Source organism: Coregonus lavaretus (assembly GCF_964263955.1).
Source record: "Coregonus lavaretus genome assembly, chromosome: 11".
Lineage (NCBI taxonomy): Eukaryota > Metazoa > Chordata > Actinopteri > Salmoniformes > Salmonidae > Coregonus > Coregonus lavaretus.
In genome coordinates, this window is record NC_139998.1 from 51,421,685 (window position 1) to 51,435,925 (window position 14,241).

Genomic DNA, 14,241 nt, shown 5'->3' on the forward strand with positions numbered 1-14,241 from the left:
TGTTGATCCCATGTTTCATGAGCTGAAATAAAAGATCCCAGAAATGTTTCATACACACAAAAAGCTTATTTCTCTCCAATTTTGTTTACTTCACTGTTAGTGAGCATTTCTCCTTTGCCAAGATAATCCATTCACATGACAGGTGTGGCATATCAAGAAGCTGATTAAACAGCATGATCATTGCACAGGTGCACCTTGTGCTGGGGACAATAAAAGGCCACTCTAAAATGTGCAGGTTTGTCAAACAACACAATGCCACAGATGTCTCAAGTTTTGAGGGAGCGTGCAATTGGCATGCAGACTTCAGGAATGGCCACTAGAGCTGTTGCTAGATAATTTAATGTTAATTTCTCTACCGTAAGCCACCTCCAACGTCATTTTAGAGAATTTGGCAGTACGTCCAACCGGCCTCACAACCATGCCAGCCCAGGACTTCCACATCCGGCTTCTTCACCTGCGGGATTGTCTGAGAGCGGACAGCTGATGAAACTGAGGAGTATTTCTGTCTGTAATAAAGCCCTTTTGTGGGGAAAAACTCAATCTGATTGGCTGGGCCTGGCTCCACAGTGGGTGGGCCTGCCTCCCAAGTGGGTGGGCCTATGCCCTCCCAGGCCCACACATGGCTGCTCCCCTGCCCAGTCATGTGAAATCCATAGATTAAGGCCTAATTTATTTATTTAAGTTGAATGATTTCCTTATATGAACTGTAACTCAGTAAAATCCTTGAAATTGTTGCATGTTGCGTTTGTATTTTTGTTCAGTATATTACTGGGGGTGAAGGCATGCATCCTTAATTCCTTTCCTTAGGTGAGTTTCGTATTCCATAGCTTTCCTCCTCAAGATCGGTCTGTCCACCTGGACCATCCTTCTGCTCTCTGATTGGTCTGTGTCCATCACGCTCACCGGTCCCTTCTTTGATTGGTCAATTGGTCCTCCCTCTCGTCTCTGTATGGGGTCAGCTAATCCTCTCTGGTTTAATAATGACAAAGCATTGTGCCTTCCAACTCCTACCAGAGTTCTTATCATAAAGTGGACCTACTGTTGGCTTAGACTGGTGACATGGTTTCACTGATGTATATGATTGGTCATTAGGATTCCATTGAACTGTCTGATTGGCTCTTCAGCCTCACCACTTAGCCTATAGCAGACGTCAGTCACAACACAGGCAGAGATGCCCTTAGAGACTACAACATCATAATGGAAGTAAGAGTGTCCCTTTAAGCCTGTGGGCCAACCATCTGGTACAGTACAATATTATGAATGGAGCCTATAGACACTACTGTTGTTTACTCTCCAATCTTTTTGTGTGAATATTTATTTTCTCTACCAGTTATAGAAATATACTAAGTTCAGAGCATCGGCTGCTATCACAGTGAGTTTGGGGGGAACATGAAGTGTAGAGGGCTCTCTTCTCCTATTGCAGGGTTTAGTAGTAGTCTTCATAGTTCTTGGGGTTGAGGCAGTAGAGAATGGCCCCTCCGAAGGAGAAGATGGTGGCCCCCCAGGCGAGGCCGTAGCCCCAGTTAAACTCGTGGTATATCCTCAAGCTGACCGTCTCAATGAACTTAATGGGGTAGAGGACCAGACTGCAGACCTGAAGCACCACTGTTACAGAGTGAAGCAGAGAAAATAAATGAGGAACATGAAATGACAAGATAATAGAAAAATGAATATTCTTTAGTTATAACAGAACTGAGTGTGTGTGTGTGCTGTGTGTGTGTGTGTCTCTGTCTGTTTGAACACGTGTGTGTGTGTGCTATACTGTACCTGCAGCGAACAGCATGACAGCGACGGGTCTGTAGCAGTGGCTCCTGGAGCCGACACACACTGACACCAGGGCCACCAGGAAGGAGAACAGGATGAGGGCTGCACCACCCAACAACAGGACCAGCGTGGCAATCTGCCAGTCTACGAGAGAGAGAGAGAGAGAGAGAGAGAGGGGGGCACAGAGAGAGAGGGAGAAAGCGAGCGGGGGAAGAGAGAGTGAGGGGGGGAGAAGGGTAGAAAACCCTGCTCAGTTATGTGTTATGTATCTGTAATGAACACACTCTAGCACCTCTATTTGAAAGCGAGAGGGGGGGGGGCTTGGTCAAAGTAAGTCTGAACGCACTCCAGCACCTCCCTATTCTATTGACTGGTGAGAGAGAAAGGGAGAGGGAGAGAGAGAGAGAGGAGGGGGTGATCATGGTCTGTAACATAGCAATGCTAAGTCTCACAGACATGCCCAAGTACACAGCCACAGTGAAAAATGACACAGCCACCGACATGAAAGTCATACAGATGAAAAATGACATTCCACACACATCATCTGGTAACAGAAGGCTTCTTATTCCTCATGGGCATGGGAAGAGTATTCTCAGGATCTGACAGAGGTTTGCCAGGAAAATCTTTTCATGGGGGTTATTAGCCTAGTGATCCATGTCAACAGCGTGGTGTATGGTCCAAGAATGTTAACCCTGCACTAAAATCACATCTGTACCCAACACAGCAATGGACGAAAACTAACTCTCTCTCTCTCAATTCAATTTAAGGGCTTTATTGGCATGGGAAACATATGTTTACATTGACAAAGCAAGTGGAATAGATAAATCAAAACAATAGAAAATTAACAGTAAACATTACACTCAGAAAAGTTCCAAAATAATAAAAGACATTTCAAATGTCATAGTATGTATATATACAGTGTTATAAGGATGTGCAAATAGTTACAAAAAGGAAAATTAATAAACATAAATATAGGTTGTATTTACAATGGTGTTTGTTCTTCACTGGTTGCCCTTTTCTTGTGGCAAAAGGTCACACATCTTGCTGCTGTGATTGCACACTGTGGTATTTCACCCAATAGATATGGGCAATGGTATCTAGATGGAATTGGTATTTGTGATCCTTTTTTGGAACACCATTATTTTTCTCTTATTGAGATTGACTGTCAGGGCCCAGGTCTGACAGAATATCTAGGTGCTGCTGTAGGCCCTCCTGGTTGGGGACAGAAGCACCAGATCATCAGCAAACAGTAGAAATTAATTGTATTTCTTCCCCCCCCTCCTCCTCCTCCTCCTCCTCCTCCCCCCCCCCCCCCCTCCTCCTCCGGGTGACTGGATAATAGATGTCCCTCCTGCCTGCCCAATGCCAAGTCAGCAGCAGTCTCAGCGTTTCAAGTAGTACTCCAAAACACTCATCTAAAGTGGAGACTAGAAATAGCACTCTATCCTCGCTAGAATGCTAACCGGGATAGGAGAGGGGGGGCTAGAGACACAGGGGGCTTGGGGAGAGATAGAGGGGAGAAACTTCTAGACTACTATATCCAGCCACTTCATGTATGGATATAGTAGAATTTAATGGGCAGTATGTTGCAGACAAAGCTGAGATAGAATGTGCTCCTATGGGTTAAGTTTCCCCTAGTTACAGATCTAGAATCAGCTTCCCTCTCCCAATCCTAACCTTAACCATTAGTGTGGCAACTTCACCCTCCACCATAGAATATTTACAAGCTTTAGTCTTAGCGGCGGCAGGCAGCCTAGTGGATAAGAGCATTGGGGTCAGTAACTGAAAGGTTGCAGGTTTTCAAGTCCCTGAGCTGACTAGATGAAAAATCTGTTGATGTGCCCTTGAGCAAGGCACTTAACTCTAATTGCTCCTGTAAGTCTCTCTGGTTAAGAGTGCCTGCTAAGTGACTAAATGTAAATCTAGTCTCGCATAGCTAGCTGCTAGACACTTTTATCTAACTGGCTGTATGGGGAGGTGTACTGGCTTCTAGTCACGTCCACTGTATGGACTGCTGAGTGATAGAGATGTTTTATTGTTAGGAGTAACAGTCTAGACTTGTTAATCAACAATCTGTGGGCTGGGTGGGGTTATGGTATATGTAAACAGACAAGGGATGTTATGATGAGGTTGATTGCCATTATGCCTTTTGTAAGGTAAAGTAAATACTTGGTTTTTAATTATAAAAGGTGTGTGTGTGCGTGTGTGTTAAAAAAAAGCTTGAATAGTTGTACATATTAATGAAAAAGGCCAATTTAAAATGTATAATATTCATTACAATCACAGCTAAGTGGCTAAAAACTTCATGGCAAACCCTTTCCCTCTATGGCAAGGCAGACGGAATGATCAAACCCTTTCCCTCTATGGCAAGGCAGACGGAATGATCAAACCCTTTCCCTCTATGGCAAGGCAGACGGAATGATCAAACCCTTTCCCTCTATGGCAAGGCAGACGGAATGATCAAACCCTTTCCCTCTATGGCAAGGCAGACGGAATGATCAAACCCTTTCCCTCTATGGCAAGGCAGACGGAATGATCAAACCCTTTCCCTCTATGGCAAGGCAGACGGAATGATCAAACCATTCGACAATGAGGGAAAGTGACAGTGTGTAAGCTGCTTAAACTACAGTTCCCACTCTTGTCGGGGGGAACTTCATTCCACAGGCCGAGCTGCTCGAACATAAACAAACATTCCCTTTTTGGACCAAATATTGCTTCTACGATTTAGAGTTTTAAATGGTCCTGTCATCACAGGAAGCCTCTCATTTGCAGCAACCTCATTGGCTGCCACTCCAACCGTGGGAGCTTCACTAACTTCTGTTTGTCTGTATCTACACTGAACAAAAATATAAACGCAACATGCAACAAGTTCAAAGATTTTACTGAATTACAGTTCATATGAGGAAATCCGCCAATTGAAATAAATTCATTGGGCCCTAATCTATGAATTTCACATGACTGGAAATACATATATGCATCTGTTGGTCACAGATACCTTTTAAAAAAAGGTAGGGGTGTGGATCAGAAAACCAGTCAGTATCTGCTGTGACCACAATTTGCCTCATGCAGCGCGACACATCGCCTTCACATAAAGTTGATCAGGATGTTTATTGTGGCCTGTGGAATGTTTTCCCACTCCTCTTTAATGGCTGTGAGAAGTTGCTGGATATTGTCAGGAACTGGAACACGCTGTTGTACACGTCGATCCAGAGCATCCCAAACATGCTCAATGGGTGACATGTCTGGTGAGTATGCAGGCCATGGAAGAACTGGGACATTTTCAGCTTCCAGGAACTGTGTACAGATCCTTGCGACATGGTGCTGTGCATTATCATGCTGAAACATGAGGTGATGGCGGCAGATGAATGGCATGACAATGGGCCTCAGGATCTCGTCACGGTATCTCTGTGCATTCAAATTGCCATCAATAAAATGCAATTGTGTTCGTTGTCTGTAGATTATGCCTGCCCATACCATAACCCCACCACCACCATGGGGAACTCTGTTCACAACGTTGACATCAGCAAACCGTTCGCCCACACGACGCCATACAAGTTGTCTGCCATCTGCCCGGTACAGTTGAAACTGGGATTCATCCGCGAAGAGCACACTTCTCCAGCGAGCCAGTGGCCATCGAAGGTGAGCATTTGCCCACTGAAGTCAGTTTCAACGCCGAACTGCAGCCAGGTCAAGACACTGGTGAGGACGACGAGCACGCAGATGAGCTTCCTTGAGAATATTTCTGACAATTTGTGCAGAAGTTTCATCAGCTGTCCGGGTGGCTGGTCTCAGACAATCCCGCAGGTGAAGAAGCTGGATGTGGAGGTCCTGGGCTGGCGTGGTTACACATGGTCTTCGGTTGTGAGGCTGGTTGCACTTACTGCCAAATTCTCTAAAACAACATTGGAGGCGGCTTATGGTAGAGAAATGAACATTCAATTATCTGGCAACAGCTCTGGTGGACATTCCTGTTGTCGGCATGCCAATTGCACGCTCCCTCAAAGCTGTGTTGTGTAACAAAACTGCACATTTTTAGAGTGGCCTTTTATTGTCCCCAGCACAAGGTGTACCTGTGTAATGATCATGCTGTTTAATCAGCTTCTTGATATGCCACACCTGTCAGGTGGATGGATTATCTTGGCAAAGGTGAAATGCTCATTAACAGGGATGTAAACATATTTGAGAGAAATAAGCTTTTTGTGGGTATGAAAAACAATTCTGGGTTCTTTTATTTCAGCTCATGAAAATGGGACCAACACTTTATATGTTGCGTTTATATTTTTCTTCAGTGTAATTCAAAAGATTGTCATTCCAGTCATCTTCTAGTCATCTTGGTATTTTTCACCCTATCAGACCGCAACTCCCTAGTCAAAATATCCTATAGGATTAGTGATTTTTCCAATTGAATTTTGTGTCACCTCTATCAGAATCCTATTGGACTACTTTTTTTCTTTTGGAAATCAAAAGTAATCTGATTGGATCCTGTAGGTTTTTGCTAAATCTTGTAGGATTGTGTCACCCCAATCAGAATCCTATTAGAACTTTTTTTCTTAATTTAACCCAATATATTATATTTTTTTTGTCATAAGTTCCAGTACAATACAACAACATTAATTAGAACATTTCCATTGATCGGAAACAACAGTTTTAAGGTATATTCATTTCTGTTTTATTCACCTTTAAGAAAGCCTGTCCCTTTAAGAGTGACTGATGATGTCACAGCTAGCACAGGCTTGCAGTGTTAATTAAGTACCAAGTTCAGCTCGCCACCTGTGGCTGTGCAAAGAATCTCCAGTTTCCTAACCTTATTATTCTAACTGTTTTATCCTTCATTGTGTGTGAATGCAAGAACTGTGAGTAACTTTACAGTATTTGTTTCCTTATGTTTCCTGACGAAGTTGTCAATGTTTTAGTCATATTTTGTCAATGTGTAGCATTTTATGCACTAGTTTTTATGGTAGCTAAGAAACTACTGTTAGCCACATTTTGCCTGTAAGCTGACAGTCCCCGAAATCAGGCACTAGAATTACTTAAAAATATATGTATATGTTTACATGACTTATTTAATTGATTTCCCACCGTTTTATAAGTCAGAAGACAGCCATCCAGACCATGTAAATGTCCTCTGTCAAATAAACTTGTATTTGCCTCCCTCTGGTGGCCGGCTGCATCATTACATCCATTTATATCACTTCACTGCAACGTTACGTTCACAGCACAGACATGGCAAAGCAATCGCTGAATTTGTCTCAAGCAGGCGGATCTAAATACATAACTTTCATAGCTCTACAATAAAGAATGCGACCTACACACTTCCATTAACCTAAAATAAGTAAATAAGTAATTTTGTGTGGAAGTCAAACATTTATTTTATGTCGGAGGCAGACATATTGCATATGCTCGGAAGGACAAAATGGATCCCTTTACATAGCCCTTATCCCTTTGTCTAGAGGAGGGACGCACACTGTTTAAATGGGCCAAATGTTGATTTAGACATTCACAAATGTAACACATTTTGATTATCACTAATGTCATGATATAATAATAATAATAATAATAATAATAATAATATCCATGATATGTTTGGTAAAGTTATAAAGAAGTGGAAATATCTTGGGTAGATGTTCCTAAAACAGATAACTATATATGGACATATTATAAAGTATGAAAAGGCTTATTCATTATCATATCATCATATTTGTATATGTTTTATTATACTTTATTGTGTACTAGATCATATGGGTTGAAAAGTGTGTTTTTTCTCAGACATAAATAACCAATTCCTGGTAAAAGCCAAAAGTCATAGCTTTCTAGGGGGAGAAACCCAACTACATTAATAAAATATTGCCCTCCTGCTAGATTGATGACTAAAGCCATAGCGAAACAGTGCAAAATGGCTGTCAGCTCAACTCTAGCTAAGTTGAAGCCATTTGCATGTCATTTTTTAGTCACTGTATTGTTATAGTAGATGAGAAATGTTTATCTTGTTTGTTATTGTGAAATATATGTGCCTTATTATAGGCAAGTCAAACCCGTTTTCATGATTTATAGTAGATCATCAAAATAAATCCTGTGTAGCTCAGTTGGTAGAGCATTGCGCTTGCAACGCCAGGGTTGTGGGTTCGTTTCCCACGGGGGGCCAGTATGAAAAAAAATAAAATGTATGCACTCACTAACTGTAAGTCGCTCTGGATAAGAGCGCCTGCTAAATGACTAAAATGTAAAAATGTAAATAAATCACATCACGTTTTTGGACTCATTCAGCAGTTTTTACATTAGAATACCATAGGAAATTAATGTTGAAAGTACCATTAAAATTCCTAAAACATAAGTTGAAAATGATGCTGTCGCTGCTTCCCGTTGACAATAACTTTTGATAAATAGCCTGATGTCAAAACACAGTTTTGAAGTCTCCAAATCAATAATCAATAAACAGTTTTGAAAACATAAACATAAAATGTACTACCTACACATACATGTGCCACAACAGTAATCATATTACTTGTATTGTCTTATAAACTGCATATCCAGTGGCAATTAATAACTCATATTGAATAGGGGGGGAAATCAGGTTATATGGGCTGTTGTAACTAACACACCTCAAAAACCACATGGAAACTGTAAATATTGTTTGCATCACTCCTTAGAGGAAACCTGCTGAAGACAACCAGCTACATTTTGGAGTGATGCATTTTGATTAAGGGGTCGCCAAAATGGAAAGAAAACGCAACACTTATTTGTCAAGCACTCATATTGATATCACGTTGAAATCAATAGAATGATAGGGGGGGAATTGGGTTGCACGTCTTGTTCAAACTAACCTTACTAAAAAACACACATAATCTGGGAATAATATGTATGTCACTGGTTAGAGGACAACTTGTAAAAGACAGACAGCTACATTTTGGATTGCAGCATTTGGTTTCAAGTTGGTCGCCAACGCATAAAGCTAAATGCAACACTATTTTGTTAATCACTCATCATATCGATATCAATTTGAAATCAATAGAGTGAGGGTAAACGTTGTGTGTATGCGCTGTTTTAACTAAGACTATTCAAAGGCCACACTGAATCTGAGAATAATTTGTATATCACTGGTTAGAAGAGATTCCCACTCCAAGAATCTGCACCAACATCACAGGATTCCCCGAACACCCCTTATTACCGGCACAGGTGAAGGGGCGGGGGCAATTACACACGAGAAGAAGAGGAGGCCAATGGAGATGGGGGGGTAGAAAGGAACAGACAAAGAAAGGAGAAATCTAGAACGAAGAAAGGATGAAAGGACAGAAGACATTGAGAGACAAAGACCGGCTTAAAAGAGGAAGAACTTGCGTGACTGTTTCCTGTAGCCGTGTGCCAAAACCAAGTTTAGCCACAAAATATAATTTAATTAGGTGATTATCGAAAGGATCTTTGGTTTGTAAGTGAAGTGCTCTGAACCGGGTTTGGATTTTGTTTCCCCTTTCTTGAACCGACCGAGTGCCATTCTGTGAACATTAAATATATCATTTAGATTTGTGTAACTTAAAAAAACGACTCTTCCTGTTTACACCAACCCTCCCTACCGCATAGATCGGAACTCCTCTGGACCGATCACAGTAGCTTTATTGGACAATCTCTGAGCTAAATATGGCACAGAAACCTGAACATTTATGTTCAACTGCAATCAAGATTGAAGACCAGTAAACTGAGGAACAGTCTTTCCCCCGTGTCTCTCCAGAGCACAATCTCCATCTCTTTGCCTACTCACACCAATGATAATTCCCGGAGGTTCTCAACCTCTTCAACACACCACCACAATATGGGAGTGATTCAATCCCATCAGATTTTGGAACCAGTCCTATGGGATTCTATTTTATAGGATTTTCTCTTATAGGATCCCAATGCAAGAATCCAATTGAAAAACCCTATCAGATTTTGGAACCAGTCCTATTTGATAAATTCTGATAGGGTTTTTCTATTGAATTCTTGTATTGGAATCCTATAGCAGTCCAATACAACTGGTTCCAAAATTTGCTAAGATTTTTCTATTGGATTCTTGTATTGGCATCCTAATGTATTGGATTCTAATATATTTTTTTTTGTATTGGATTCTAATCTGATTTTTTTTATTGGAATCCTATAGTATTTTTTGACTAGGGCTGAAATTGCAGGAGCTACTGCAGTTGTTATCAGTCTGACTCAGTTGTGTAACAGCAGGATACAGAAACTCATCTCAGCAGCTCAGACATTTGGAACAGACCCACATACTGCATGAGAGAGAAATACAGCCAGGAATCTCAGCGCTAGCAGGACAGGAAGCACTAACTATTAATATAGGACTGCGTCCCAAATGACACCCTATTCCTTATGTAGTGTGCTACTTTTAAGCTCTGGTCAAAAACAGTGCACTATATAGGGAATAGGGTGCTATTTGGGATGCAACCTAGGTTCTGTATGATGACAGATGGAAATGGAGCTTTGCGAGATCCAATCTGATCGTTAATTACATCTCCCTGTGTGCATTTCAGGAGCCGCCACCGCTGTTAATGGAAAATCTGGATTGGCCTTCAGGGCCACTCTTGGCCTGAGACAATAGGGGGATTACCTGTGTCAGATCAGAACCTGGAGAGTATGGAGAGTTTCTTCACCTCTGACTGAACTGAGATCAGCGCTGATAATGTTGAGTAGTACCTGCTAAGTGTAGTCACACACTCGCTCCACATTCGTTTCTCCCCTCTCACTGGTCTGGCATCAGCGCAAAATGTCTCACACAGACGCTCCACATTCCTGAGACTGACTGTGTGTGTGTGTGTGTGTGTGCGTGCGTGCGTGCGTGCGTGAGATAGAGAGGGTTATAAAGAGAGAGAATTTGTGTGTGCAAGTGTGTGATTGATTGTAATATCCAAATATCACCCATTTCCATGTCTTCTGCATTAAAGTGATGCTCCAGAGGTTTTGTATCATTTCAGCCAGTAGTTTTGAAAGTAGTGCTCACGAGCCAAAACGGCTCCCTGAAAATGTTGCATAATTGTGTACTATGTCATCTATTTTATATATGTTGCAAATTCCAATTCGTACAATATGTTACAAATTTGTAAGTGCTTAAGTTCCTGGACATCTATGCATGCACGTCAACCCTGCAGAGCTCCTTATTGAGTGTACCAACCTGCTTGTAGGACATGAATACAGTCGTGGTCAAAAGTTTTGAGAAGTCTGCTGCCTCAGTTTTTTATGATGGTAATTTGCATATACTCCAGAATGTCATGAAGAGTGATCAGATGAATTGCAATTAATTGCAAAGTCCCTCTTTGCTATGACAATTAACTTAATCCCAAAAAAACATTTCCACTGCATTTCAGCCCTGCCACAAAAGGACCAGCTGACATCATGTCAGTGATTCTCTCGTTAACACAGGTGAGAGTGTTGACGAGGACAATTGAGGCGAATACTTTTGGAGGATGGCCTGGTGTCAAGAAGGGCACTGAGGAAGCCACTTCACTCCAGGAAAAACATCAGGGACAGACTGATATTCTGCAAAAGGTACAGGGATTGGACTGCTGAGGACTGGGGTAAGGTCATTTTCTCTGATGAATCCCTTTTCCGATTGTTTGGGGCATCCGGAAAAAAGCTTGTCCGGAGAAGACAAGGTGAGCGCTACCATCAGTCCTGTGTCATGCCAACAGTAAAGCATCCTGAGACCATTCATGTGTGGGGTTGCTTCTCAGTCAAGGGAGTGGGCTCACTCACAATTTTGCCTAAGAACACAGCCATGAATAAAGAATGGTACCAACACATCCTCAGAGAGCAACTTTTCCCAACCATCCAAGAACAGTTTGGTGACGAACAATGCTTTTTCCAGCACGATGGAGCACCTTGCCATAAGGCAAAAGTGATAACTAAGTGGCTTGGGGAACAAACCATCGAAATTTTGGGTCCATGGCCAGGAAACTCCCCAGACCTTAATCCCATTGAGAACTTGTGGTCAATCCTCAAGAGGCGGGTGGACAAACAAAAACCCACAAATTCTGACAAACTCCAAGCATTGATTATGCAAGAATGGACTGCCATCAGTCAGGATGTGGCCTAGAAGTTCAGGCTCCGTTGTAGCCGGCCGTGACCGGGAGACCCATGGGCCGGCGCACAATTGGCCCAGCGTCGTCCAGGGTAGGGGAGGGAATGGCCGGCAGGGATGTAGCTCAGTTGGTAGAGCATGGCGTTTGCAATGCCAGGGTTGTGGGTTCGATTCCCACGCGGGGCCAGTATGAAAACAATTAATAATAATGTATGCACTCACTGTAAGTCGTTCTGGATAAGAGCGTCTGCTAAATGACTAAAATGTAAATGTAAGTTAATTGACAGCATGCCAGGGCGGATTGCAGAAGTCTTGAAAAAGAAGGGTCAACACTGCAAATATTGACTCTTTGCATAAACTTAATGTAATTGTCAATAAAAGCCTTTGACACTTATGGAATGCTTGTAATTATACTTCAGTATACCATAGTAACACCTGACACAAATACCTAAAAACACTGAAGCAGCAAACTTTGTGAAGAGCAATACTTGTGTCATTCTCAAATCTTTTGACCATGACTGTACACATACACATCTACGCACAACAACTCAGCAGAACGTGTTATTGAGTGCAACAACCGGGTAAATACAATACTAACACAATTTGCTTAATGCCCTGGGCAGGACACTGAGGAAATGTAGATATTGGGGGGAGAAACTGACTGATTACTGTGAGTGAAATTGATCCCTAAGTCTAATGCAAGGCCAAACTGAGGAAATGGGCAGTTTGCTGTGTGCAGTTACTGTGGTATGCTGGCTGCTGGTGACACAGAGACGCCATGGCTTTATAAGGAACCAAGCTGCACTGTCTCAGAGTGACAGGAGAGAGAAGGGGTGCCAAAATGACCCCTCAGTTAGGATACTCATCGCAGAAACAAAACAGTGTATTCAGACAAACAAAAACACTTATTCACTGACTGCACAACACATGGGAGACAACTATCTGCAGCCAACAAACGAGATAAAAAGACACATTGAATACATAAGGTGGAGTAATCAAAATACAGCTCGTTTTGACAAAAGCTTCCATGCTGGATGAAAAAGAAGGGGGAAAAACAGCATTTCTAGAATGCGCCACTTGTTTCCCTGGTTACTAATCTCTCAGCATTTGGATCTCTGGGGAGTTCTCTTCTCAAAGTTGCCCTCGCTCGTTGGCCTGCAGAGGAACCCCAACAAAGGCTCATTTTGTCGGCAACAAAAGCCCAATAAACCCCAACTGGACAGAATTCCGACATTATTTAGTGGTGGATTGGGCGAATAGAAAAGAGGGTAACTAAATAAACGTTTATATGCTCATATAATGTCTGATATAATTATATTATAAAGTAGTCATTTTAGTTTGAAATCTACTATTTTAAACTTTGAAAAGCCAGCTTTAGAGCATGCATCATACATTTGATAACAGACTGGATGGGAAAAATCTATATTGAGAGAATTATGCTCTTGCTATCCCTACCTTTTAGCTCCAACATAAATTATTACTGAGCAGAGATTTAAAAAATAAATGAATAAAACATTTAAAAAACAGTGATTGACCAGTAGACTCAGCAGCAGGCGCCTCTTTGTCATCTCTGATTTCATATGTATCTCAATGGATGTATAGCATATCATTGTGGACATTGAAACTCAACAACAAAAAATCTCCCAAATGTCCCCAAAATAGAACCCTATCACTTTTTACCTATACATAAACACAGTATATATGCATATGGGCATTTTAAACAGTCATAATAGTGATATGTGTATTGACTTTAATGAGGAAGGTCTCTCTCACCAGTCTCGAGCGTTGAGTTGCACTGCCATGTGTCCGAGTTAACAGGCTTCCAGCAGGACTCCCACAGAGACAGGTAGTACTGGTTATACGCCGTTACCCACGCGGGGCTCAACACGGCCCCAACATCCAGGCAGAGCGCAAGGGAGACGCACACCAAACCCACCAACTTCAGCGGCGTCAACGCCGAAACGCGCACCTCCTCCGTTCCACTCACGGATGAAGCCATGGGTGTCGTATTGGGTTTGTGATGGTAAACAAAAGTATCTTTCTCCGAGGACCGTGGTCTGGCGGTTGGGTCTCAAACCAAGAATTTCGGGATTTTCCTCTACTGTGAGTGGAGGGTGGGCAGCCTCTGCGCGTCAGGGACGCTGCTGCAGCTACGGTACGGCTACTGCTGCGAGTCTTCCGACCGCACTGCACATTGCTGTAATATCACAGAGTGGCACCTGCAGGGTCCTAGTGCCTAGGACTCCCACTGGATTCCTATCAGTCTCTTTCCAGAGGTAGGGCCTCTATATATTACTTTGAAAGGCAATTTATTCCAAAGTTACACATTTGATTTAAAGTGCAATTATTCAATCAACATGGGGGTTTTCTGACGAGTGCAATTATTTCATATGATTCATCGTTAATTTAACTCCCATCAT

At 42.2% G+C, this 14,241-nt stretch overlaps 1 protein-coding gene across 1 annotated transcript; it reads right to left on the reverse strand.

The window, feature by feature from the left end:
• Positions 1 to 121: 121 nt before the first annotated feature.
• On the reverse strand, positions 122 to 13,903 carry LOC311137122 (transmembrane protein 47). The gene is made up of 3 exons (XM_084171461.1): positions 13,595 to 13,903; positions 1,768 to 1,908; positions 122 to 1,605 (listed from the first exon to the last, which is right to left on the reverse strand). Exons 1-3 carry the CDS (start codon positions 13,818 to 13,820, stop codon positions 1,427 to 1,429), a joined length of 546 nt encoding a protein of 181 aa, XP_084027587.1. The 5' UTR covers positions 13,821 to 13,903; the 3' UTR covers positions 122 to 1,426.
• Positions 13,904 to 14,241: the final 338 nt, after the last annotated feature.

What these genes read in the sequence shown, in the direction of transcription:
- LOC311137122 (XM_084171461.1), bottom strand. Translation starts at nt 13,820, where the DNA reads ATGGCTTCATCCGTGAGTGGAACGGAGGAGGTGCGCGTTTCGGCGTTG. An exon ending in CAACTCAACGCTCGAGACTG is followed by an intron (nt 1,909 to 13,594) that starts GTGAGAGAGACC and finishes TCTCTCTCGTAG; the next exon opens with ACTGGCAGATTGCCACGCTG. An exon ending in TGTCATGCTGTTCGCTGCAG is followed by an intron (nt 1,606 to 1,767) that starts GTACAGTATAGC and finishes ACTCTGTAACAG; the next exon opens with TGGTGCTTCAGGTCTGCAGT.